At 38.9% G+C, this 27327-nt stretch overlaps 1 protein-coding gene and 1 long non-coding RNA gene across 2 annotated transcripts; one reads left to right on the top strand and one right to left on the bottom strand.

Annotated features, from left to right (window-relative positions):
• The first annotated feature begins 2742 nt into the window (after positions 1 to 2742).
• Positions 2743 to 6704, top strand: LOC126703532 (uncharacterized). Its single transcript, XR_007648113.1, has 3 exons — positions 2743 to 3027; positions 6012 to 6369; positions 6452 to 6704. It is a non-coding gene; the product is annotated as an uncharacterized LOC126703532 (long non-coding RNA).
• Positions 6705 to 11636: 4932 nt separating this feature from the next.
• LOC126703975 (uncharacterized) lies at positions 11637 to 26925 on the bottom strand. The gene is made up of 4 exons (XM_050403024.1): positions 26778 to 26925; positions 26307 to 26704; positions 25839 to 26225; positions 11637 to 11702 (listed from the first exon to the last, which is right to left on the bottom strand). The coding sequence occupies exons 2-4, from the start codon at positions 26700 to 26702 to the stop codon at positions 11637 to 11639; spliced, it is 849 nt and encodes a 282-aa protein (XP_050258981.1). The 5' UTR covers positions 26703 to 26704; positions 26778 to 26925.
• Positions 26926 to 27327: the final 402 nt, after the last annotated feature.

Here is a 27327-nt window from a genome sequence, read left to right as displayed (position 1 = left end):
CCGAGAATCTACTATTATCAAAACAAGCGGTTACCAGTAAAAGGAACCCCAGTACCTAATATCAACCTACAGTTGAACCCTTACCCCAATACCCAATTGGACTTGTAGTGTAGCGGCAATCTCTCATTTCAATGCACGACTCCCAATATGTGACTAACCAATGATGAATGGATCCTAGTACGTGACTAACTCACAGCAACCTTTTGATTGTTGTAGTTGATTTGCAGCAGCTTCACATAGAAACAACAATAAGATCTTCAATGTTGGGGCAAGAGGCTTTGCGTGGTTACAAAACCTAAAGGTGTACAAGAAACGTAGCAAGAACTCTTTCTTTTGTAGGAGGAGGCTAGGGTTTCAAAAAGAAAACCTTATGAAGCTCTCTAGGGTTAGGTTTTTCGTTTTCCATCTCCTTTAAATAGGAGCTTAATGGGCTCTTCTATTTCAAATAGGTTTACACAAACCTTGGACTTTTCTATTTCAATAAGGATTATACAAACCAATAAACAAATAGCCTTTTAGAATAGAAACATTACTGGCTATAGTCTGAATCCCGTAAGGTCGATAGATTGAGACATGTGTCGAGCTTTAATGAATCTCGATAGATCGAGCTTCTGTTGAGGAGGTATCGAGACTTGCAGATTGCACTTTTCTTAAGTAGTTCTTGAGTAATTTTCATGTTTTCAATTTAACCACTTGTAATGATCATCTTGAACCTTCTTAGATTTATCTAAATACAAATAAAGTGTGTTTTGTCAAAGGATATGCCAATTATATAAAAATATGTCCTTAAGAGAGAGAGAGAGAGAGAGAGAGAGAGAGAGATAACCTTTTTGTGTGGGAAAAATACGCATAGAATAGGAGAATGACAAATTTATAGTAAAAGGATGCAAATAAGAAAATCCAAAATATAAGGAAGAAAAATGGAAAAATTATATGTAAAATTAAAACCCCTTAAGATGAATATGTATAGACAATACTTTATTTATTTATTTTATTGATTTATTATTTAGTTATAATATCAAAATTAAAGTAGAATAGAATTTCTATCTTGTAAAATTTTTTTCTAAAAAAAAAAAATCAAAATTAAAGTAGAAGAATAAGTAAAGTTAAAACCGCCTAAAATTAATAGAAGTGTTACAAATAAATATGAAAAAAATAATGATGTGGCCATGACGTAACGGATGAAGTGGCTTAACTGGAGTGTAACAATAGTATACTCCATGCTTTATCTTTTAAATATATATATATATATATATATATATATATATATACATATATATTTCTATGTTTCTTAGATATCTTAAAACTCAATGACACCACTGCGCACTATTGGTGCAGTGGTCGTTTCATAAGTATAAATGCTTATGGGATGTGGGAGGTAAGGGTCGGGATTCAAGTCTCCAAGAGGGAGTTTCACACACATATATACTTAGATTAGGTTAGAGTAGAAATTTTATCTCATCGAAAAAAAAGAAAAAAAGAAAAAAAAGAAAAAAAAAAACTCAATGGCATTATCTGTTTCTATGTTTCTTGGATATCTTAAAACTCGATGGAATTATCTTCACATCTCACGTTTCATTCTTATATCTTTAAGCTATTGTATTTGTGAATTTAATTTGATAGTGTTTGTATGAAACTTTGATTGTACTCTTTGTCATGAATTAATTCGAAGCTCTTTCTCAAAAAAAAAAAAAAAAAAAAAAAAAAAAAAAAAAAATTTCGAAGCTGTAGCTTCTAACTGAAACTGTGATGAATGCGCTAAAGATGTTATTTGTTAATTTATTTTAATAAATGCTACAACAATGATCATGGGGGCATTATGTGGGCCATGAACGTGATCTAAATTATGTAATTGGTGATGTGGAGATTGGGGTGTTTTTAAGGTGGATTTTATCAATATCCATGGGGTGAACCTTCGTGCAAAGGCTATACACTAGATATGGCATATTGAATATTGTAGTCGTGACATGATTGAATTTGTTTGTATTGGAGGTTTTTTAAGTATTATTATTTATTGCGGACTTAATACAATTTTTTTTTTCGAATTGAAAATTCTAGGTGTCATAATCTTAAATGGATGATTTTATCTATTAAAAAAAAAAAATTGAAGTGAGCAAAACGAGGTATATTTATATTTATTATTATTATACTTGCGACAAGATAAGTATCCACGTATACAATATTTTTCATTATATATCCTTACTTTAACTTATCCGACTTCTTTTCCTCAAAAGAAAAAAAACTTATCCGCCTCCTATGTATGATATTAATTGTTTAATAAAAACAAATAAATAAATAAACCTTGTCCTATGTAATATGTATGACACTATATGCGGCCATTTAGGGTTCAGAAACTGGCAATAATTAATTAAAGAAATCAGCTTGCTGGGTCAACTGTGCAGTAGACTAGTTTTCCACCACGATTTAAATTTCGTGGATGTAACTCTCGTACTTTTGCCTAGTTCCTGGCAAACGTGTTAAAATAAAACTTCGTTTTTCTGATGATATCAGTGACTTTCCAAATTTCTTCCTCACCGTCCTAGGTACTTAAATGTTTATGGTCTAATGAAAGTACCTATCTTCTTTGCTTAATTTTTTGACTTTTGAGAATGCATTTCTTAGACTTTCTACCTTTATGCTATATACTGCCTAACAATTGATTGTATGTTGAAATTTTTTATGTTAGTGTAGTAATATACACGCCTAATAATATAGATCTTTTTTTTTTTTTTTTGGGATAAAAATACCATAAATTTTAATAAGAAGAAGATAAATACTCCTACATCAGTTAGATTAATAAGAGACATACAGTGAGTGAATATATGTATAGTTTTTGAGTACTTTCTCAAAATAAGCTATCTCTCTGGGACACCATCTATTGTTCCCTAGAATTTGGAGCGTAAAAATTAGGAGAGACTCTAGTAGCCTCTCCTGCAACTTGGAGGTGTTCTACAAAGGAGATCGTGAAGAGTTTGTAACGCAAGCAACGAACAAGATTCGGCAATTTGGTGATCTATTCCACCAAAGGTATGTGTCTATATGATCTCTAATAAAGTATATAACTTTTCAACATTGATATCAGAGCCATTTTATGCTTGTTTTCGCTCTTGAATGATGCCATGATCTCTGATATATGTAATCCTATATGCATGCTAAAATTAAAAGTTTAAGTAATTTTTAATTTTCAAATCTGTAATTTTTAGAAGCACGTTATGGCTGTAGAGAGAGAAATAAAAAGCTGTAATTTTTTGAATGTTTATATGTAATCCGAAAAATTGTTGTGATGAACAGTAAAAGAAAAATACATTTTTCACTCATTTAAAATTGTCATGTAGTAGTTAACCATGCGTGTACCACTCTGCTTAGTGCTTGACTGGTTATTGTTGGGAAATTTAGACCCTAGTTGATAGAATTAACAAGTTTTAAATCTAAGTTGTTAATTGGATTTATTATGAATAAACCTTGTTAAAACAAACAAACATCAATATCATGCACAACAGAATAGTAAATAAGACAAGATATGATGTCTCAAGAAAACCAATGAAACAAACTAGTTTCGCAGTGAAAAATCTGGGGGAAACCTTCCCGAAAAGCAATTCACTACAGTAAAGAGAAGTTTCAGATCTAGTACAAAATCTTTGCTCCTAGACTCTACAATCCCCATAGATGAACTTACAGCAGAAACCTTCTACTGCTTCAGAACCTCTGAACTCTTCAATATATGAACGTTACTCTTTTACACAAATCCTAGTACGTGACTAACTAATGATGCACGGATCCTAGTACGTGACTAACTCCAGCAACTTGAAGATGTTGTTGGCTATAAAGTTCTTCACTTCATCAACAATGAAGATCAAGAAGTACTTGGTTACAAACCTTTACGCGCAAAAGACACAGTAACTTCTTACAGAGAGAATAGGGCACTAGGTCACTTTCTGCGTATGTTCTCTAACGGCCTTTAAAATAAGCCTTATATATGTCTAGGGTTGTGAGAAAAGAAACGCTACACATACATGTTAGCTAGGGCCAAAACTCAGATTTGGAAATTCTGATTTCGCAGATCTCGACAGATTCAACTTTTGTCGAGCTTGCTCTTAAATCTTAATAGATACTGTTTCTGTCGAAGTATCTGTCGAGTTTTAATGAACAATTTTTCTTCACTTGTTTTTGGTCCAATCTTCATGGCTTTAATACTTGACTTGAACTCTTGTTTCTTGAAGTACTAAACCTATCCTAAATCTACCCAATTACAAGTAAAGTGCATTTTGTTAAAGGATTAGCCAATTACATTAAATATGTCCTTAACAGTTATCCATAAATTAAAGCGATGAGCCCTACGTTGGTGACTTGGTGTATTAGTTACACACAAATTCTTATACTTGTTTCCTTCAACATGGGAACTAAGCAATGAAATAAGCCACACGTTGAGTGGCTATGTGAGTCTAACACTATTGTTTACAAATGCTATGTGGATTGGGTTATAGTAGTTTACAAAGGATAACTTTGCAAGATATGGATTTTGTAGTTATTGCTTACATAGCAATAACTTATAAGTTATAACAATACAGAAAATTATATGAAAATCAAATGTTATAACATGCACAGTGGGTTTTCTTATTATATTATAAATGTTCTTGTTTATTAAACCTCTTTTTTCTAGTATGACATATATTTAATACATGTAATTGTGATGGCAATTGTTTTTTTTTTTTTTTTTTTTTTTTTTTTTAAATTGTGATATTAAAATAAATTTGTGAAAATATGAGAAAATTGTGAAATTAGTTTCCTAATTTTCTGTATAATTATGCATGGAATTTATTTAATTTTTGAATTAATTTATGATGTCTTTTTAACATATTGTGATATGATTGAATTGAAATTATATGAATGCATTGATGAATATGTGTCCAAAGGGTTTATGAGACTCTTTGGCTCATCTCTATAGTTAGAGATTGTATTGGTAATTTATGCAATATGTATATTTTTATTTATTGTTATTGTGGATGGATAAGACAATTTTTGAAATTATTTGGTAACGTGGCATCCACAATTTTTTTAATTACAAATAGAATCTTTGTAGTAGGGTACTTGAATATGTAATTTTTTGGGCCAATGTTTTTGGCAATTTTTTATGGGCCATTGTTTTTGGCAATGTAATTTAATTTTGGAAGCCATGTAAAGGGATGTGTTTCATAGTTACCTATAATTTTCAAATTTTGTCTTTAGCATGTTATATGAAATTACCAAAGGGTCTTATAGTGGAGCCCATGCACAATGTGTTGTGCACAAAGATTTATGGACACATGTTATATGTATGATTTAATATGTGGATGATGTGATGTTTTATTCTTCACAAAATTTTATTTAAAATCAATTAGATTTGTTATTCCAATTTACATAGTGAGAGAGGGTTATGAGCTTAGCAAAATTTTCAATCTCACTATGTAGAAAGGAATATCATGGTCTAGTTGGATTTTTGGAAATAAAATTTAAAAATGTATGTGCTAATGTCAACTTGTGTAATGAATGTAGTGAACATGGCCACTAAGAATGTATTTGCTGATCTAACTAAAGGAGAGAAACTAGATGAAACCAACTATGATATGTGGCATAGAAAAATTTAATATCTGCTTAATGAACAAGAGGTCCTTGAAACCCTAACCAATGTGATGATGTGACCTGAAAATGGGAATATTGCCTAACATCACCGTGACTTAGAGGCCTATGAGTCTTAGGTTAAGAAAGATCGTTGTGCATGCTTCACTATGCTGAGTAGCATGCACAATGATCTTATTGGGGAGTTTAATGACTACCCAAATGCCCAAGAGATGTGAAACTAGCTTAAGATTGCCTATGGAGGGACTTCAACAACTAGGTTACGAGCTATTACTTTGAAGTTTGAGCAATATGTTATGGATTCAAAGCATAGCATGACTGAACATCTAAGGACAATGTCTGCATTGATTCATGACCTAAAGGCTGCTAGCAATAATCTCTCTGATGAACAACAGGTCACAGCAGTGATACGTTCACTGCCGAACCTAGGGGCAAATAAAGCTTGTTTTGACACATAGTGAGAATATCAAGACTTTTGCTGATATTTCTTGTCATCTCGATCTTGAGGTAGAGCGCATGGTGGAGCACCAAAACACCCTCCTTATCACCCAATCTAGGCAGCAAAAGACATTTAGGCCTAAACGCAAAGGACAAGGGAGGAATGCCAAAGGAGCTAGTAACCTTGGGCCTAAAGAAGGCAAGATAGCAAAGCGCCAAAAGGGCAAGTGTGCTGAGAAGGACAAGACAAAGATCAAGTGCTACAACTGTGGTAAGAAGGGCCACTTTGCTCGTGAGTGCACTGAGCTGAAGAAGGTATCCATTCTTAACAACTTTGCTATTACTTATGTTTGTACACATGTTTTTTTTGCTCATACTATTCTTGGGTGGATTGTAGATTCAGGAGCAACCAAACATATAGCCAGAGATAGAGTTGGGTGTGTGGATTACAAAAAGATACCAACAGGCACACATTATGTTATTTTGGGTAACGGAGCTTAAGAAGAAGTCATAGGAGTTGGAACCTACCAGCTCAAATTGCGTTTGGGATGTACATTACTTCTTCATGATGTGCTTCATGCACCTGGTGTACAATGTAATCTATTTTCAGTACTTACTATGCTTAAACTTGGATTTAGTTTTCGTTTTAATGGTTCTCAGTTGGATTTTTATTTAAATAAAACCTTGTATGGACATGGTTATTTATCTAACGAATTCTATATGTTGGATTTAGATCATTCCTCTTTTTCCTTTATTGCTCATAATGATGATGTTTCTGACTCTGTAATGTGGCATGCTAGACTTGGACACATAGGAAAAGATAGATTGGCTAGACTAGCTAGAGAAGGCCTATTGGGGTCTATCACTAATGTAAGCCTACCTATGTGTGAACCTTGTCTAGCTAGAAAGGCTTGTAGGAAGCCTTTTGGTAAGGCTCCAAGGGCAACTCATCCTTTGGAATTAGTCCATTTGGACATATGTGGACCTATGAATGTTAAGGCATGCCATGGAGCCTCTTATTTTCTCACATTTATAGATGACTATTCATGTTTTAGTTATGTCTATCTGATCTCCCATCGCTTTGAAGCATTGGATTACTTTAAGTGCTTTATGGAAGAGGTTGAGAATCAGAAAGAAAAGAACCTAAAGGTTTTTCAAACTAATAGGGGTCATGAATATTTGCCTAAATAGTTTCAGGAATTGTGTAAGGAAAAAGGGATACGCAGGCAATTGACGATTCCTGGTACTCCATAACAAAATGGTGTTGCAAAGAGAAGGAATCGTACTCTATATTAGAGATGGTTAGATCGATGATGGTGCAAGCTACCTTCCAATTTCATTTTGCGGGGATGCATTGTTGACTGCTGCCTACATCCTTAACCGTGTGCCTTCTAAGTCAGTTCCCATAACACCATATGAGTTATGGATTGGTGCAAAACCCAATTTGGAGAACTTATGGTGTTGGGGTTATGCAGGTTTTGTTCATAGTACTTCCCATAAGTATGGGAAATCGAGCCCTAGAGCAAGTAAGAAAATCTTTATAAGATATTCAGAAAGCTTAAAGTATGTAATGTATGGTGAACATTCTGATGGTGGAATGATTGAGATAGAGTCTCATGATGTCAACTTCATTGATGTTAGGGACATATTTGATGTAATTGGCTAATCCTTTGACAAAATGCACTTTACTTGTAATTGGGTAAATGTAGGATGGGTTTAATACTTCAAGAAACAAGTTTTCAAGTTTAGTATTGAAACCATGCAAGTCTGACCAAGAAACAAGTGAAGGAAGTGTTGTTCATTAATTTTTGACAGTAGTCTCAACAAAAAGACTTCTATCGAGATCTAATGTTGAAGCTCGAAAGAAGCTCGACACAAGCTATATCTGTCAAGAATTACAAAATTAGGTTTTCCAGATTTGATTACATGCATATCCTTGAGTATTTACGTAGGGTTTCTTGTCTCACAACCTTTGACATATATAAGGATTATTTTAAGAGTCGTCACAAGTGATGCAAGGCGTTGCAAAAGAATAATCCATGCATATTATGACCGGAGATAGAAATTGCCCTAGTTCGTCATATTCTCTATAGAAGCTACTACATCTTTATGCCAAGGGTTTTGTGACCAAGGAGCTTTCTGATCTTCACTATTGATGAACTGAAGAACCTTGCAACCAACAATCTTTCTCAAGTTGGTGTGTTAGTCACGTACTGGGATCCGTACATCATTGGTTAGTCGCGTATTGGGATTTGTGCATTGAACGGAGAGATTGCCGCTACAATATAAGTCCAATTGGGTATTAGGGTAAAGGTTCAACTATAGGTTTGTATTAGGTATTGGAATTCCTTTTACTTGTAACTGCTTGTGATTGATAATAGTGGATTCTCAGGAGTGGTGATCTTAAATTCACCCGATAGGGTTTTGCCTCGGTGGTTTTCCCCATTCGTAAATAAATCACCCGTGTCAAATTTATTTTCCGTTGCATTTAGTTATTTGGTGATTTGTTTGTACTACCACACTATTGCATGTTAAATTGACTTAATTAATTAACTTGGATAATCAATTAATTAATTTTCCAAAGGGGTCAATATATTTTTGGCCTATCAATTGAAGATGATTTTCCAAGCATCAGTGAACCAAAACAAGATCTTTAGCTTTATGAGTTGCAAGAAACTTGAATGTGTCATACATCTTTAGGCAAGGGTGGAGAATCACAACTTCATCTTGAAATCGCCAAAGATAGTGGGAGTGATTTGGCTCCTAGTGGGAGCAAATCGCTATATAGTGACACACAAGGATCCAAGGTACATATAAGTGAACGTGGAACTATTCCCCGTTGTCATTTTGAGATTGAGGGGGAATCTTTTATATATGATTCACTGGACCTTGATGAGCCTGCTTCCTATGAGGAAGCATTAGCTTCACCTGCTTCACATGAATGGGTAGTTGCTATGAGGGATGAGATGGATTCTATGGCAAAGAATCAAGTTTGGGAGTTGGTTGACCTTTCGCCTAGGTGCAAGACCATTGGAAACAAGTGGGTTTTAAAATAAAGCGCAAGGTAGATGGATCAATTGACAAATATAAGGCTTGTCTCATGGCAAAATGCTATACCCAAAGTGAAGGGATAGACTATGAAGAGACTTTCTCCTCGATAGTGAGATTTGTCTCTATTCACCTTATTCTAGCTATTGTTGCACATTTGGATTTGGAACTCTTACAAATGGATGTAAAGACTACATTTCTCAATGGAGAACAAGATGAGGGGATCTATATGGATCAACCTGTTGGCTTTGAGGTCAAGGAACAAGGGCGCAAAGTGTGCTGCCTTAAGCCTTCCATTTATGGCCTAAAGCAAGCATTTAGACAATGGTATTTCAAATTTCATAAGGCTATTATTTTGATTAGTTTCGAAATGATGGAAGAAGACCATTGTGTGTATGTCAAATGATCAGGAAAGAGTTTACTTATCCTGTCTTTGTATGTGGACAACATTTTGTTGGCTGGAAATGATATGGAGATGATTGTCACCACCAAAAGGTGGTTGTCCTCTATTTTTGAAATGAAGGACATGGGAGAGGCTAATTATGTGCTTGAAGTTAAGATTTTCAGGGATTGCTTAAAGAAGCTTCTTGGTTTGTCTCAAGAAACTTACATAAAGATGATCTTAGAGCGATTCCATAGGCATAATTCCAAACCCATAGACACTCCAATTGAGAAGGGACATTCATTAAGCCTTGAAGATTGCCCTAAATCAGAAAAGGAAAAGAGAGAAATTGCAAGAGTTCCCTACACAAGTGCAGTTGGAAGTCTGATGTATGCTATGTTGTGTACTCGACTAGACATCTGTTTTGCAGTTGGTATGGTTAGTTGTTATCAAAGTAATCCAAGACTTGTTCATTAGCAAGCAATTAAGAGGATTTTTCGATACCTTCGTGGGACATCAGATCTCATTCTTTGCTATCAGGGTGGAGATTTGAGATTGAGAGGTTATTCTGACGCTAATTGGGCTAGTGCTAGAGATGAGCGCAAGTCTGCTATAGGTTATGCATTTCTACTTAGTGGTGTAGCTATCTCTTGGTGCAGTAAGAAACAGTCTTGCATTGCTTTATCCACAATGGAGTTTGAGTATGTTGCTTGTTCAACAGCAACACAAGAGGCTGTTTGGTTAAAGAGATTTTTCCAAAGCCTAAGGGTGACATCTCTTGCAGATGAAGCATTAAAGATGTATTATGATAGTATGGCAGCCTTGGCTCATACTAAAGATCCTAAGTATCATAGCAAAAGCAAACACATACAGACTCGTTATAACTACATTCGTCTTGCTATTACACAAGGAGAGGTGATCCTCCAACATATCTCCACTAGCAGGATGGTGGCTGATCCACTTGCTAAAGCCATTGCTAGAGATGCCTTTTAGGCTCATGTTAGGAGTTTGGGACTTTGCAGGATTTGATATGTTTTTGGATACCTTATTGACATTTATGTTTATTCATACTTTATGCAATAATGATGTTATACATTTTGATTCATCTTGTGATGTGATTGATATTGCATACTGAGCACACATTATTTGAGAATATGTCACTAGGCTTAGATCGGTCTACTCACATAGGTGATCACCCTAGCACTTAAGTAGCGAGTAGGATGAGACAAAGTGATCACTTTGTTTTTTTGTAAATCAAGTAAGTGATCATCTTGACACTTAGGCAAGCGTGCAAGATAATATAATGAATGTCGCCTTAGCTAGGCTAAGATGAGACTTATGGGAGTCGCATTTGATGTGTATTCACAATTTTATGAAGCTTGAATAAAGCCAAATGTGAGATCTTGTACATGAACTTGATGTGTAACTTTGTTGAGAAACTCAGGTGGGTTGACTTTGTGGCAATTGGACTAAGATTTGTACGGTGTTTGAGTGTGACAAGCCTAGTTGAGTAAGAGCTCCACTGTAGCATACAAATTATACTGTATATGCTATAGCCAACCAATTAAGGGAGTGATTGGATAGATCCCTACTCCGTCACTATATGAGCCTTAGTAGACCATTATATGGTCCATTTTGTGCCCTTTTTTTTTTCGACCTAGAACTATGTCATGAAATGAATGTTTGATGTCGCTACTTTAGCATGTCATCTCAGGGCCATGATATATACGGTCTCGCGGAGCATGTTTAGGAAAGCGGTCAAGTGTGAATGAATTGACATGAGTGTCTAGGGAAAATTATTTAGAACACACCATTTATTTTATGGCTCATAGCCTGGGCGATTATGAGGATTTTTTTTTTCAACATAATCATAAGCATATTATATGGTATAGGATCAAGTGTTGCTTTGAGTTTTAAGCTCATGAGGGATTAAAGAAACTTGATCGGGTGCGATCAAATAATCTAGGGCATAGACGAGATATTATGAGTGATGTACTATGTTAGTTTAGATGGTGACTTAATATAGTACTCCTACCCTACACCTTCTCATTAGGTCGCACACTCCATTTTTTTTTTCTAAAGAGAGGATTGGGCAAGAGATTGAGAGGAGCCAGTTTTGACTGTAATACCCAGTGTGGACGAGTGGGAGATGTTAGAAATTAGGCTGGTTTTGACCCAGCTCATAAACCATGGCCAATGGATCATCCACATGGGTTATCTGATAAGTAAGTTTAAATTTAAACCAATTGATATTGATATGAGTTATCAATATCAGTAGTGGAGTAATTTAAACTTAACAAATGAGATCTTTTAGGGATCACATATATCTGATAGTAAGTGAATCTTTATTAGTATTTAAAATACTCCTACATCAGTTAGATTAATAAGAGAGATACAGTGAGTGAACATATGTATAGTTTTTGAGTGCTCTCTCAAAATAAGCCATGTAACGTCCCAGTTAATTAGACAAAAAAAAAAAAGTAAAGATCAGATTTTTTTTTTTTTTTTAATTTCCCACGTGCCCCCCACCTAACACCATTCCCCACCACTCATTTTCACTCATCTCCTTATTTCTTTGACCGGCTCCTCACTTCTCTTTTCACTATTTTTCTTCTTTTTCATTTCCGTCTAACACTTCTCTTCACTCCCTCAAATTCTCCTGTCGGTACCTCCATACCACCATTTCCACCATCATTTTTTTGACAATGTCACTGGAAAATCCTTAAGAACCCATAAGCACCTTCACATCTTTTCTTTGAGGAAAAAATTTCTAATCTTTTGGTGGGTTTTACACTTTTACTTGAGGTTTTTTTTATCTAAACTTTAATAATATTACCCATGTGATTTATGAGCATTGGAAGTGATATTTATGTGTTTGTATGTATGGGTTTTGTATTGGTGGAATTATTTGATGAGTGGGTATATGGTTTGTGTTAATGATGACTACTTAAGGTTTATTTATGGTGGAAAATTTAGGGGTTTTGAGTTATAACATGTGATGGTTGGTAAATCTAATTTTTCCATTGCCACTGGGTTTATTTGGAGTTAGTTGAAGTTCTAAATTTCTTGTCTTGAAGGATATTTTGATTTTGCTTTCATGGGTCTCTTAATGTAGTGTAAATTTTATGAAAGCTAGTCATAATGTTGGAGATGTTATTAAATGAGTTAACTTTATAAATTGGAGTTTATGCCTTGTGAATCAATTTGTTGAAAAACTTTGGAAGTAGAATATATTATTATTGATGAGGTTAAATACTAGGCTTGCCTAATTAAGTGCTCATTTGGCAATTCTTAAATTGTAGCTAGATACAATTTCAAGCTCTATGCTTATTGTGATAGGTTTACTTGATATTGTTTAGGTTCTAGCTAATCTCCTTGGAGCTTGGAGAATTAGGCTTTTGCGGTTGCGAGGTAAGTAGCTTTTTAATGGGATTTTTGAAAAATAAACATGTTGCATAAATGTTGTTTTTGGGTTAGACACACTGTTGGAAACTACCTATGGAAACTATATTTTCCTAAAAACTACTATGTCATAACCTTAATATATATATATATATATATATATATATATATATGATTATATATATGAAAATGCATCATATTTGGTATTGCATTTGGGGAAATGCATGAATTGTTGATATAAAAAAATGGACATCTTTTATTTAATCTTTGATAAGGAAATCATGGATTTTATGGTATATTAGAAAATTTAAAGATGCTTATCTTGTCTTGTTATATGGGAAATTGATAAAAAATCTCTTGACAAAAATGAAGTTGAAAACCTTACAAACTTTGTAGAAGTTAGATTATTTAAGGGTTTTCTGAAACTACCTGGATTTAAACTATGTGTTTCAAAGTAATGTAACCTGTGAGTTTTATGTGGTTTTAACACCATGCCATGTGTGATTTCCCGGTGATCACTCGATTTAGTTTCCGTAGTTTTTGTGACAACGAAATCAAATCCAGGTCAGTGCCTTTTCACTTTGGATGACGCGATCTTCCTTGCTACCTATAGAGGGAAGAGATACGTTGATTGTGTGTGGGTGAGGCTGTTGCCCATGGGGCTAAGAGAACACATGCAATAGAGGTCCTATTTGATGCACTCTCTCTGCTGCCCATGGGGGGAAAGAAAAACCTTGAGGGTATAGGTGGGGCTGATGTCCATGGGGTGAAGAGTTTGCATACCAGAGAGGACAATATCATGCCAGTTGTGAATGGATGGATCCCTTGACTGGTCTATGTGGTAGTGTGGTATATTTGTGATAATTTACCTTATGTTAGATATTATGGGTTTGGAAATTATATTGTTGGTGCTCATAGATTCTAGTATATAGTTTCAAGGTATTTACTTTGAAAAACTTTGTGTTTCATTATTAAATTATTCTTGTCATAGCATATTATTATTATTGAAAATGAAACTTCCATTTCCCCCACCGCCCATTAATTATGCTACTTACTGGTCTCTGTCTCATTCCATTATTTTATAAAATTTTCAGAGTAGGTAACAATCTTTTGAGAGAACTTTTTGGTGGCTAACAGTAGTTAGACTAATTACTGATGGAGGCTGAACTTTTGTAATGGAGATATTAGACGATGTACATATTAGAATAGGCTTAACTCATTCTTTTGTATATTATAGTGGTTGTGACATTATTCTCACTGATGGGATAAGCTGATGATATATAATTATTTATTTAGACCTCTATTCTTTTGTGGCCAATGGTCCTTGTAATTATTGCTTAGAGCTCTGACTTACTTTGAGAGTATATTCAATGAAATTATTATGATAATTCTTGATGTTGGTACTTGATATGATTTATGTGGATTGAATTGTCAAAAAGAAAAAAAAAAAAAATCTATAGATACTTGAGACATCTTTCTCATGCTTTGGACCCTTTGGAGTTTGAGGCGTGACAAGCCATCTCTCTAGGACACAATATACTGTTCCCTAGAAGATGGAGCATGGAAATTAGGAGACTCTAGTAGCCTCTCCTACAACAAGATCCGACAATTTGATGATCTGTTCCACCAAAGGTATGTGTCTATATAACCTCTAGTAAAGTATATAACCTTTCAACAAGATGTATATCCTCGTATGCAACATTTTTCATTACATATCCTTAACTTATCCGACTTCTTTTCCTCAAAAGAAAAAAACTTATCGGCCTTTAGGGGTGGCAAATGGGTGGGTTGGGTCATAAATGGGTTGAGTTATAAATGGTTTGAGTGTGTAATTATCCATTTATCTATTTACGACCCGTTTATATATAAATTATCCCCAAAATCTCTAAAATGAGCTAAATATCATCAAAATCTCTAAAATGAGCAAAATACCCATGGACTCTCTAAAATAACAAAAATACCCTCGATATCTCTAAAATTACCAAATATGCTCAAAAACCACTAAAATGACCAAAATATCACCAAAATCTCTAAAATGAGAAAAATACCCATGAAACCTCTAAAATGACCAAAATACCCCCGATATCTCTAAAATCACCAAATATGCTTAAAAACCACTAAAATGACCAAAATACCTCCAAAATCTCTAAAATGAGCAAAATACCCCCCAAAAAATCTAAAATGTCCAAAATATCCCCAAAACCTAAAAAATTACCAAAATACCCCCCAAAACCTATAAAATTACCAAAATACCCCCCTAAACTTGAAAAATGACCGAAATACCCCCAAAACCTTAATAATACCAAAAATACCCCTAAAACCTAAAAGATGACCAAAATGCCTTTGAAACCTAGAAAATGACTAAAATACTCTCGAAACCTAAAAGAAAATTATCAAATTACCCCGTAACCAAAAAAAGACCGAATACCTCCCCGAAACTTATAAAATTACCAAAATACCCCCTAAACTTAAAAAATGACCGAAATACCTTGAAACCTAAAAATGATCGAAATACCCTAAAACCTAAAAAATGATCGAAATAACCCCAAAACCTAAAAAAATTACCAAAATACCCCCAAAACCTAAAAAAATAACCAAAATACCCCCAACACCTAAAAATTACCAAAATACCCCTAAACCTAAAAAATGACTGAAATACATCTAAAACCTAAAAAATGACTGAAATACCTCCTAAACCTAAAAAATGATTGAAATACCCCCTGAAACTTAAAAAATTACCAAAATATCCTGAAACCTAAAAAATGATAAAAATACCCCAAAACCTAAAAAAATGATTGATAAAAATCCCTGAAACCTAAATTATAACCAAAATACCCCTAAACATGTTAGACGACCAAAATACACCTAAAACATCTAAAATTACCAAAATAGAGGTTTGGGGTATTTTGGATGTTTCGGGGATATTTTTGAGAAATTAAAGGCTCTAAAAGTATTTCAATCATTTTATAGGTTTCAAGGGAATTTCGGTAATTTTTTAGGTTTCTGGGTTATTTTGATCATTTTTAAGATCTAAGGGTATTTCAGTCATTTTTAGGTTACAAGGGCAATTTTGTCATCTTTTAGGTTTTAGGGGTATTTCAATAATTTTTATATTTTTTGGGTATTTCGGTAAATTTCTAAGTTTCAGAAGTTTTTGGTAATTTTTAGATTTCGGGGGTATTTTGGTCATTTTGTGGGTTTTGGGGGTATTTTGGACATTTTTTGGGTTTCGGGGGGGTATTTTAGTAATTTTTTAGGTTTTGGGGGTATTTTGGTAATTTCCAAGTTTCGAGGGTATTTTGGTCTTTTTTTGGGGTTTGGGTGGAGATATTTTGGTAATTTTAAGGTTTTGGAGGTATTTTGGTCATTTTTTGGGTTTCAAAGGTATTTTAGTCATTTTTTGAGTTTTGGGGGTATTTTGGTCATTTTCTAGAAATTTAGATTTCATGTTGTTTATTTAAATTTTAAATGAGTTTTAGTGGGTATTAGTGGGTTTATCCATTAAGACCCATATAATTAAATAACCTAATGGGTCTTTTACCCATTTAAGCCAAATATTCAAATGGGTTGGGTTAAGACTTATCCAGATTAGATGGGTAATGGGTGGGTTTTATGGATATGGATAAAAATTGCCACCCCTATTGGCCTCCTATGTATGATATTAATTGTCTAATAAAAACAAATAAATAAACATTGTCCTATGTAATATGAATGACATTGAATGCGGTCATTTAGGGTTCACGAACTGGTAATAATTAATTAAAGAAATCAGTTTGCTCGGTCTACTGTGCAGTAGACTAGTCTTCCACCACGATTTAAATTAATATGTATGACATTGTATAAGGTCATTTAGGGTTCACGAACTGGTTATAATTAATTAAAGAAATCAGTTTGCTCCGTCAACTGTGTAGTAGACTAGTCTTCCACCACGATTTAAATTAATATGTATGACATTGTATGCGGTCATTTAGGGTTCACGAACTGGTAATAATTAATTAAAGAAATCAGTTTGCTCCGTTAACTGTGTAGTAGACTAGTCTTCCACCACGATTTAAATTTCGTGGATGTAACTATCGTGCTTTTGCCTAATTCCGGCAAACAGTTAAAATAAAACATCGTTTTTCTGATGATATCAGTGACTTTCCAAATTTCTTCTTCACCGTCCACTTTTTTTTTTTTTTTTTTTTTTGATGAATTCTTCCTCACCGTTCTAGTTACTTAAATGTTTATGGTCTAATGAAAGTACCTATCTTCTTTCTTGCTTTTTTTTTTTTTGACTTTTGAGAATGCATTTCTTAGACTTTCTACTAGAGATGGTAATTTTTCCCCGCCCTGCTTAACCCGCCCCTCCCCGCTTCGCCCCGCGCGGGTTTTCCCCACTCCGCAAAGGCGGTGGGGCGGGGATAGGGCAAGATTTTAGCCCCGCATCACGGGGCGGGGCAGGGATGGGTTTAGGCTTTTTAGACCCACCATGCCCTGCCCCTCCCCGTCCCCGCCCCGCCCCGCGTTACTAAAGGTTATAATTGTAAAATTTTCATACCCTAAAACCCTACTATTTAAACAAACATATTAATATTAGCATATTTTATTCTACCCAATGTGATTCTCTGCCTTTATTTTGTTGTGTTATACTATGAGATTTTTATTTATTTATTTTTTTAATGATTGTCTTGATAAACACTTGGATATATTATTCAATTTTTTCTAAAAATTGATTTGATTTGGTGGGATAAATTTAATTGTAATTTCAAGTATATTTTTATATTTCATTAAAAAAATTGTACTAGTTGTAGGGCAAATTAACAAAAAGTAGAGTTTTACGGGGTGGGACGGGGCTTCGTGGGGCCCTAAGGGGCGGGGATGGGGTGAGAAAGTATTCCCCGTCATGCGGGGCGGGGCAGGGATGGGGCAAGATAAAACCATGCGGGGTGGGGACGAAGACCCATCCTTCGGCCCTGCCCCGCCCCATTGCCATCCCTACTTTCTACCTTTCTGCTATATATACTGCCTATCAATTGATTGTATGTTGAAATTTTTTATGTTATAGTAATATATACGCCTAATAATATAGATATTTTTTTAAAATAAAAATACCATAAATTTTAATAAGAAGAAGATAAATTCAATAGATGAATGGCAAGCCTTGTGAGTTGTAACTAATAAGTGCTAGCTATTACTTGATTCATTCATGAATAAAAATTTGAGTTTGTCTCCCAATCCCCCCCTCCCCCCCTTCTTTCAACCTGTTGTAGGGTTTCTTAAAAAAAAAAAAACAAACAAAATTGTTGTACACAAAGAAGAAGAAGAAAAAAAAAAAAATCACTATCAATTAAGATTCACAAATGCTATCAAAATAGTCCACAACCCAGAAAAACACTCTTTTGTTAAAAACTTTAAACACAACATAACAAATTCCTCCTGCTTATTATACCATTCTCAAATTGCCCGTTCCCTATTGAGAGTGCACTAAAAAGATATTATTAGGTGAAAATATCATTTTGATCCTTATATTTTGATATTAATATCAATTTGGTCTCTATATTTTAGTAGGAGTAGTAAGTTATTTGATTTATATTATTTTTAACTTGCAGTTAATTTGGTTCCTACCATCAAATCACAAATTTTCTTACATTTTTTGCACTTTCATAGCAACTAAACGCAAAAACACAAATCAAATATAACAATCTCCAACTTAGGTAGACATAAATATCAACATAGTTGAAGATGGTAAAATATAGAGTTGATGGGCCTACCTTAATGGGCCTGACGGATCGGAACTGGTGAGCCTGTATAAAGATGATCCCCTGCACTTTGAAGGCCCATTGTTGACAGACGTAGTAAGGGCCCATGATCCGAGGTCCATATCGCCTAGAAAAGCCTTAAGAGCCAAAAATGGAAATCCTTGCTCACCACGCTCAGAGGAATTTGTATTAGAGTCCCACATGGAAAAGATTTGGAAACCAAGAAGAAAAGTCAACCCTTTGCCACTATAAAAGGCCTGCCACCCTCAGAAATCGAGGTACGCTTTAATTGACCCTCTCTAACGCTCTAAGTAAACAGAAGAAATCTAACTTGACCGTCGGAGAGCTTTTGGCCGGCACCACACCGGTGCTCTCTGAACGACTTCTTTCGATTGCTTCTGTCGTGCAGGTTCGCTTCGAGTCGCGAGTACGGTGTGACCCACTGGTGACAATTTTCGACGTCATCAGTTGGCGCCGTCTGTGGGAAGAACGATCGTCATAACACATTATCGCTTCTTAGACAAAAGAGTTACATGGTACTCACACGCTCGATGGCAACCACTAACGACGCTCAAGAAGAGGAAGCCCCTACGACTGCCCTTGAGAGACAGGTCAGGACGCTCGCTGCAGCCGTGGAGCGCCTCACCAAACAAAACCACGACCTAGAAGAGCAGCTAAACCAAAAGAGTGCGGCGGTCAATAATCAAGGAGCGGATCAAGAAGGAACCAGCGCTGAAAGGAGGAATCATGACGGACCACAGGAGAGTAACGCCCCGAGCAAACAAGTGCGGCGGGACGCTAGCATCCCTTCAGTGACGGATACAGCTCCACAACCCATCATCGCGGAGATGCAGGCGATGAAGGAACAGATGAAAGTACTGATGAACGCTCTCAAGGGGTGAGTGTCCAATGATCTTGACAACCTTGTCAACCGGACTGACTCGCCATTTACGGCAACCGTCAATTTCTTCCCCCTGCCAAGTAAATTCCGCATGCCAAGTATGGATAGTTATGACGGAATCAAGGACCCTCTCGATCACCTAGAGACCTTCAAGACCCTGATGCACCTTCAGGGAGTGGCAGACGCAATTATGTGCAGGGCGTTCCCTACAACCCTAAAGGGCACAGCAAGGATTTGGTTCAGCCGGCTAACACCAAACTCCATCGGCACCTTCAAGGAGCTGAGCGCTCAATTCACTACGCACTTCATCGGAGGACATCGGTATAAGAAATCCACGGCTTGTTTAATGAATATCAAGCAGAGAGAGGAGGAGACGTTACGGGCCTACATATCACGCTTCAATAAAGAAGCGCTCTCGATCGACGAAGCCGACGACAAGATACTAGTGGCAGCGTTCACGAACGGACTGAAGGGGGGTAAGTTTTTGTTCTCCCTATACAAAAACGACCCAAAGACCATGTCGGAGGTGCTTTACAGGGCCACCAAGTATATGAACGCTGAAGACGCACTATTAGCCCGAGAAGATAGATCCAAGAAAAGAGACAGACAAGAGGATCCCCGACAGGACCAGGGGCGGAAGAAAGGAAGAATGGGAGATCGGAGGGAGGAGAGACGTCCAAAACCCATGGGCGCAAGGTTCACAAGTTTCACCCCGTTGACCGCTCCGATAGACCAAGTCCTAATGCAGATTAAGGACGAAGGATCCCTGACGTTTCCGGAAAAGCTGAAGAGTGATCCCAACAAAAGGTTCAGAGACAAATATTGCCGCTTCCATCGTGACCATGGTCACGACACGGCCGATTGCTACGACTTGAAGCAACAAATCGAAGCCCTTATCCGACAAGGGAAGCTGAAGAAGTTCGTCAGCAAGGAGAGAACGGATCAACCCCCACAAGAACAATACCCCCGTCGAGAAAACGAGCGACCAAGACCCCCATTAGGGGACATAAGGATGATAATTGGAGGAACAGCCGCGGCTGGATCGTCAAAAAAGGCTCGCAAAACATACCTTCGGATGGTACAGAATGTCCAGTTGGCGGGTACAGTGCCAAAGATGGCAAGAAGGGAAGGCCCCATTATCGGGTTCTCGGAAGAGGATGCAAGACGCCTACACCATCCACACGACGATGCCCTCGTCGTCACCTTGCGGGCAGGCGACTACAATATCCACCGAGTGTTGGTCGACAACGGTAGTTCGGCCGACATCTTGTATTATCCGGCGTTCCAACAAATGAGGATTGACAGGGAGCAGCTAATACCGACAAACGCCCCGCTCGTTGGTTTCGGAGGGAGTAGAATATTTCCTTTGGGCGCCGTCACGTTATCGGTGACAGTAGGAGATTACCCCCAACAAATCACCAAGGACGTAACATTCTTGGTGGTCGATTGCTCGTCAGCCTACAATGCTATTATTGGACGACCCACGCTCAACTCGTGGAAGGTGGCAACATCAACTTACCACCTGATGATCAAGTTCCCAACGGAGTATGGGGTAGGAGAGCTACGCGGAAGTCAGATTGCCGCACGAGAATGCTACATAGCTATGATGGAGGTGAAAGACCAGATCCAGGCCTTGAACATAGAAGAACACCGAACGACGGCAGAACCTATAGAGAAGCTAGAGGAGATAACTCTCGACAGTTCCAATCCAGATCGAACCACCAAGATCGGAACGCTTGCCAAACCCGCAATCCGTCAAGAGCTCGTAGCTTTCTTGAGAAGCAATAAGGATGTGTTCGCCTGGAGCCATGACGATATGCCAGGAATCGATCCCTCGGTCATGGTACATAAGCTGAATGTATTGCCCTCGTTTCCACCCGTCCGACAAAAGAAGAGAGTATTTGCCCCGGAACGAGACCAAGCAATAACGGAAGAGGTCCGCAAACTCCAAGAGGCAAGCTTCATCAGGGAAGTCTACTACCCCGATTGGCTGGCGAATGTGGTAATGGTGAAGAAAACGAGCGGCAAATGGCGGATGTGCGTGGACTTCACCGATCTTAACAAAGCATGCCCCAAAGATAGCTATCCCCTTCCAAGGGTCGACATCCTAGTAGACTCGACGGCTCAACACCAATTGCTAAGCTTCATGGATGCTTTCTCGGGTTATAACCAGATCCGCATGCACGAGGACGATTAGGAGAAGACTTCGTTTGTAACCAGTCAAGGACTCTTCTGTTACAAAGTAATGCCATTCGGACTGAAGAATGCAGGGGCAACATGCCAGAGACTAATGAACAAGATGTTCGCACAGCAAATCGGGAGGAATGTCCAAGTCTATGTCGACGACATGCTGGTGAAGAGCCGGAAGGAGGAAGACCACTTGGAAGATCTCAAGGAAACATTCGGCACACTTCGATCCTACAACATGAAACTCAATCCGGGAAAGTGCGCATTCGGTGTAACGGCAGGCAAATTCCTAGGATTCATGGTATCTTAAAGGGGGATTGAAGCTAACCCGGAAAAAATCCGAGCCATAATGGAGATGGCCCCCCCGAGAAACGTGAAGGAAGTACAGAGCCTTAACGGCAAGGTAGCGGCATTGAATAGATTCGTGTCGAGAGCGACGGACAAGTGTTTACCCTTCTTTCGAACATTGAAAAAGTCATTCGAGTGGACGGACGAGTGTCAGCGAGCCTTCGAGGAGTTAAAAACCTATCTATCTTCACCACCTCTACTGAGCCCCCTCGCAACCAGGTGAAGAACTCTTCCTCTATTTGGCTGTCTCCCCGGTGGCCGTCAGCGCGGCCTTAATCAGTGAGGAGGATAGGGCACAAAAGCCCGTGTACTACGCCAGCCGGGCGCTCCGCGGTGCCGAGGAAAGATACCAACCTATGGAGAAACTCGCTTTTGCGTTGGTCACGGCGGCTCGCAAGCTCAAACCCTACTTTCAAGCCCATACCGTGAACGTAATGACCGACAAGCCCTTGCGAAGGGCACTGAGTAATCCTGAAGCCGCGGGTCGACTGACGCTGTGGGCAATAGAATTGAGTGAGTTTGACATCAAGTACCGTCCACGTGTGGCCATCAAAGGACAAGCTGTAGCCGACTTCATAGCAGAGTTTACGCGTGACGCGGACAAGGGGGCAGAAGAACCCCCCCAGTGGAACATCTACACCGACGGATCTTCCAATAAGCGAGTTGGAGGAGCCGGCATGGTATTGCTGTCACCTGAAGGAGACAAGATTGAATATATGGTCCGTCTCGACTTCCCCATTACCAACAATGAAGCAGAATACGAAGCGGTGGCAACAGGACTCGACCTAGCCAAGGCCGCCGGAGCTGAAAGTGTGGTCGTGCATTGCGACTCTCAAGTCGTAACCAATCAAGTAAACGGAGATTATGAATGCAAAGGGGAAAGGTTGAAGAGATATCTTGATCAAGTAAGGGCGAGAGTCGACGGGCTAAAAGCAATGTTCGTCCAGATCCCCAGGGGAGAAAATGAGCTCGCCGATCGGCTAGCCAAAGCCGCTTCAGCAGAACATATGGTGACACCGGGTAATGTACTTTCATTTGTTCAAATCTTTCCGCTAATAGACCTCGACAACATGCAGGAGATACGCTCCGAAAGAAACTGGACTACGCAGATAACTTCATACTTAAAGGACGGGGTATTGCCAGAAGAGAAGGAGGCAGCGAGAAAGCTAAAAGTCCAAGCGGCAAGGTTCGTCTTGATAAAAGACATTCTTTACAAGAGAGGTTTCTCCCGTACTTATCTAAGATGTCTCGGGGTTGAAGAGGCAGACTACGTAATGAGGGAAGTACACGAAGGAATATGCGGGAACCATTCCGGATCGCGCTCGTTAGTGCACAAACTGGTACGAGCTGGGTATTACTGGCCAACCATGCAGAAGGATGCCGAGTCTTACATTAAAAGCTGCGACAAATGCCAAAGGTTCAGCAATTTCATCGGACAACCAGCTGAGGAGCTAACCCCTATAACGGCTCCATGGCCGTTCGCTTAGTGGGGACTAGATATCATGGGACCCTTCCCAACGGCGGTAAGGCAGCTGAAGTTCTTGGTAGTGGGTATCGACTACTTCACAAAGTAGGTAGAGGCGGAAGCCTTGGCCACCATTACAGAAAAAAACATTAGAAGTTTTGTCTGGCGGTGCATCGTATGCAGGTTCGGTATTCCAAGAGTTCTTGTCTCAGATAACGGGAGGCAGTTCGACAACGGCCACTTCTGGGATTTCTGCACTCAGCTAGGAATAAAAAACCACTACTCATCACCCGCCCATCCTCAGGCTAATGGCCAGGTTGAAGTCACGAACCGATCCCTGTTAAAGATTATCAAGACTCGGCTCGAGCGGGCAAAGGGCATATGGCCCGAAGAATTGCCGAGCATATTATGGGCATACAGGACAACGGCGAGGACTCCGACAGGAGAGACGCCATTTCGACTGACATACGGGAGCGAGGCGGTCATCCCAGCAGAAGTTGGACTCACAAGTTACAGGGTTCACAACCATGACGAATGCAGGAATGACGAATCCCTGAGGCTACAGCTGGACCTGATAGATGAGGTTAGGTCGGTGGCGGAGCAAAGGATCGCTAGGTACAAGGATCGCATGTCCAGACATTACAACACCCGGGTCTGACATAGAAACTTCCAAGTTGGAGACCTCGTACTCAGGAAGGTCATGGGTGCAACTAAAGACCCTGCACAGGGAAAACTCGGCCCCAACTGGGAAGGACCTTATAGAGTTACGTCATGGAAAAGGAAAGGAACGTACCACCTGGAGACAACAGACAGAGAGAAGCTGCCACATCCATGGAATGCCGAGCATTTGAGGAAATACTACCAGTAGTAGTGACACGGCAACCAGTTTTTGTTTGAGCTTTTTATAAGTTTCTCTTTTAACTGTCTTTTTGCTACAATTTTGTTGTGCCCTTTTTAAGCCCAAAGGGGGCAGGCACTTTTTCCTTTACGCATTTCTATAATCAGATATTACTTTGATCTTCTACTTGGATGTCATTATAATTGTCTACAAAATTAACGGAAACTAAATAAAGTCCATAAGATGGACGGATACAAATGCAGTCCACAAGATGGACGGATCATTCTACGGGGATGATAAGATACTACAGGAATAATCATTCAAGTCCACAAGATGGATGGATATAAATGCAGTCCACAAGATGGACGGATCGCCCTACAAGGACGATCGCCCTCAATCCACAAAATTGACGGACACAAAATGTCCAGTAGACGGACGGATCACCCTACAAGGACGATCACTGTCAGTCCATAAAATGGACAAACCCAAAATAAAGTCCACAAGATGGACGGACCATCCCACAGGGATGATGACTCAAGTCCACAAGGTGGACGGATACAATCGAAAGTCCACAAGACGGACGGATCGTCCTACAAGGACGATCACTGTGAGTCCTTAAATGGACGGACATAAAACAAAGTCCACAAGATGGACGGACCATCCCACAGGGATGATGACTCAAGTCCACAATGTGGACGGATACAATCGAAAGTCCACAAGACGGACGGATCGTCCCACAAGGACGATCACTGTGAGTCCTTAAATGGACGGACATAAAATAAAGTCCACAAGGCCGACGGGCCATCCCACAGGGATGATGACATCCTACAGGGATGATAACTCAAGTCCACAAGGTGGACAGAAATAATGGAAGAACATGCAAGCGAAGTGGACGGACCACTGACTACGTTAAAATTTTTTACAAGTCAATTAAATAGGCATTACATTTAAAAAGTGATGTACAACATCACAAAGTGGACGGTTCCTCATAATGAACCTCTAAAAATAGACGGAGAAGGAAAATTCTCACGGATGTAAATGCTCAATCAACACAAGATAACAAGTCTGCAATGTGGACGGAGTATCACAGATAAACAAATATTCTCACAAAAATCCTTCCTCAAGAAGGAGGACGGACCTTTAAACAAAGTACCAAACAATGATAAAAAGCATATATGAACATTAAGCCAAAAGCCCCAAAGGCAAGTGTTTAATACAATTAAAGAGGACGGATTGTCCTGAAATGTCAATAAAAAAAAAAAAAAAAAAAAAAAAAAAAAAAAAAGAGAAAGGACGGATTGTTCTCAAAATAAATTACATAGACATTAATCTTTCTTTTGTTCAGCGACTTGGACATCCTTCGACGGGACGGACTCTCCGTCTCCTTGAGTAGCGCCTTCGCCAAAGAGGTCCTTCGTATTTTCGGAGGCGACGGGGAGGGCAGAAGTCTGGGCTTGGTCCTCAAGTTTGACCATTGACAAATCCAACTCTGGATAGGCCTTCTTGACTTGACGGAGAGAATCATTGAAGCCTTGAAGGAAAGAATCTGACAGCTCGCCCAAGCAGGACTCTGAGCATCGGTACTCCTCGACGGCTACCTCTTTCACATGACGGATCTCTTCCTTGAGTTCTTTGATCTCCGCCTCCTTTTTCTCTATGACCGTCAGCACAGAGGCCGTCTTCTCCTCCAGCTCCTTCCTTGCCTTCTCAGAAAGCTCCAGCTTCTTCTCCATCTTGGACCTCCATTTATGGAGTTGTCCGAGCTCTTCCTCCGTCTGCTCCGCCTTCGCGCGCACCCGGTCCAAGGTACTCTCACGGTTGAGACACCGGTCCAGTAGTCCCTTCATCATGACCAAGGACTGCGAATAGAAAAGAGACCGTCACATAATGTAAATAACAACGAAAAAGAAAAATAAACTTATTTGACGGACATAACCAACCTGAGCGACGGCAAAGAGGCCCGTCTCCCCCATGGCCTCCGTCGAATGGTTTCCAAGATCTTCATAGTCTTCCGCCGTGATGATGGACGACAGCTTCTCCAATGCATACTTGGAGTCGTCGCGGAGAAGGGAAGGAGGTCTCTCTTGCTTACCTTCTGGGGCCGTCATCAATCCTTTACCCGTCCCCTGCTTAGCTGGGGTGACGGTCTTGTTACCCTCAGCCATTAAACCGACCACAGGTTCAAGAGAGACCTTTGGTTGCTTAAATGGACGGTCGGATTTTGATGTCGGTTTCCTCTTAGGGGCTGAAGCCGACACCTTAGGTACCACCTCGCCGGATTCCCTCTTCTTGACGGCTTGGGATTTGATCAAAGCTCTCCTTTTTGCGTCTTCCATCTCTGCAAATAATGACAGATGAAATTAAAACTAAGTAAGTTCAGTTAAATGGCAAAGTAAAGTTGACGGGCTTACGTCTATGAACTCGTTCGTCGTATCTAATTGCCTCTTGGGTGGGCTCAGGACCGTCGCAGTACCAATGTATGGTCCTCGGGTTCACCAACTTAGCCCAAGTCCTTTCCTCCGGCGTAGTTTTCCTGCAAATCTTTTCAAGGAAACTAAACTCCTCAAGGTTGACTTGTGGGCGCCGTCTACCTGCAGAGAGAGACGATCAAGATTACACATAAAAATGGACGGATATGAAAAGCTTTACAAAATTAAGACGGATGCATACACGATTGATTTATCACTGCCCAAGTTGTGTCGACGGGCATGTACTCCGTCTCCCCTGGATGGCTCATCCAGCTGTCACCCTCCAGGAAGAAGTAGCGACTCTTCCAGTCTCTATTTGAGTCTGGGGTCTCAAAGATCACCTTCAACAAGGGGCTTCGACTAGCAAAACTATACATCCCCCTTGATCCAGAAATCTCGTCTGGACGGTAACAGTGAAGAAATTCACGGACCGTCAGTTTCCTTTCCCCATCTGACATTGCACCGTAAAGAATCTTCATGGCTATGAAGACCC

This window comes from Quercus robur, chromosome 10 (assembly GCF_932294415.1).
Source record: "Quercus robur chromosome 10, dhQueRobu3.1, whole genome shotgun sequence".
Lineage (NCBI taxonomy): Eukaryota > Viridiplantae > Streptophyta > Magnoliopsida > Fagales > Fagaceae > Quercus > Quercus robur.
The sequence above is the reverse complement of the archived record's forward strand: the minus strand, read 5'-3'. Positions and strand labels throughout refer to the sequence as shown.

Bases quoted from the DNA above. Each gene is read 5' to 3' on its own strand.
- LOC126703975 (XM_050403024.1), bottom strand. From the start codon at position 26,702: ATGGAAGACGCAAAAAGGAGAGCTTTGATCAAATCCCAAGCCGTCAAG. The intron at 26,226-26,306 runs GTTGGTTATGTC...TTCTATTCGCAG, and splicing joins GCCTCTTTGCCGTCGCTCAG to TCCTTGGTCATGATGAAGGG. The intron at 11,703-25,838 runs GTCAAACTTGAG...CTTACTTATCAG, and splicing joins CAGAGTTGGATTTGTCAATG to ATAACCCATGTGGATGATCC.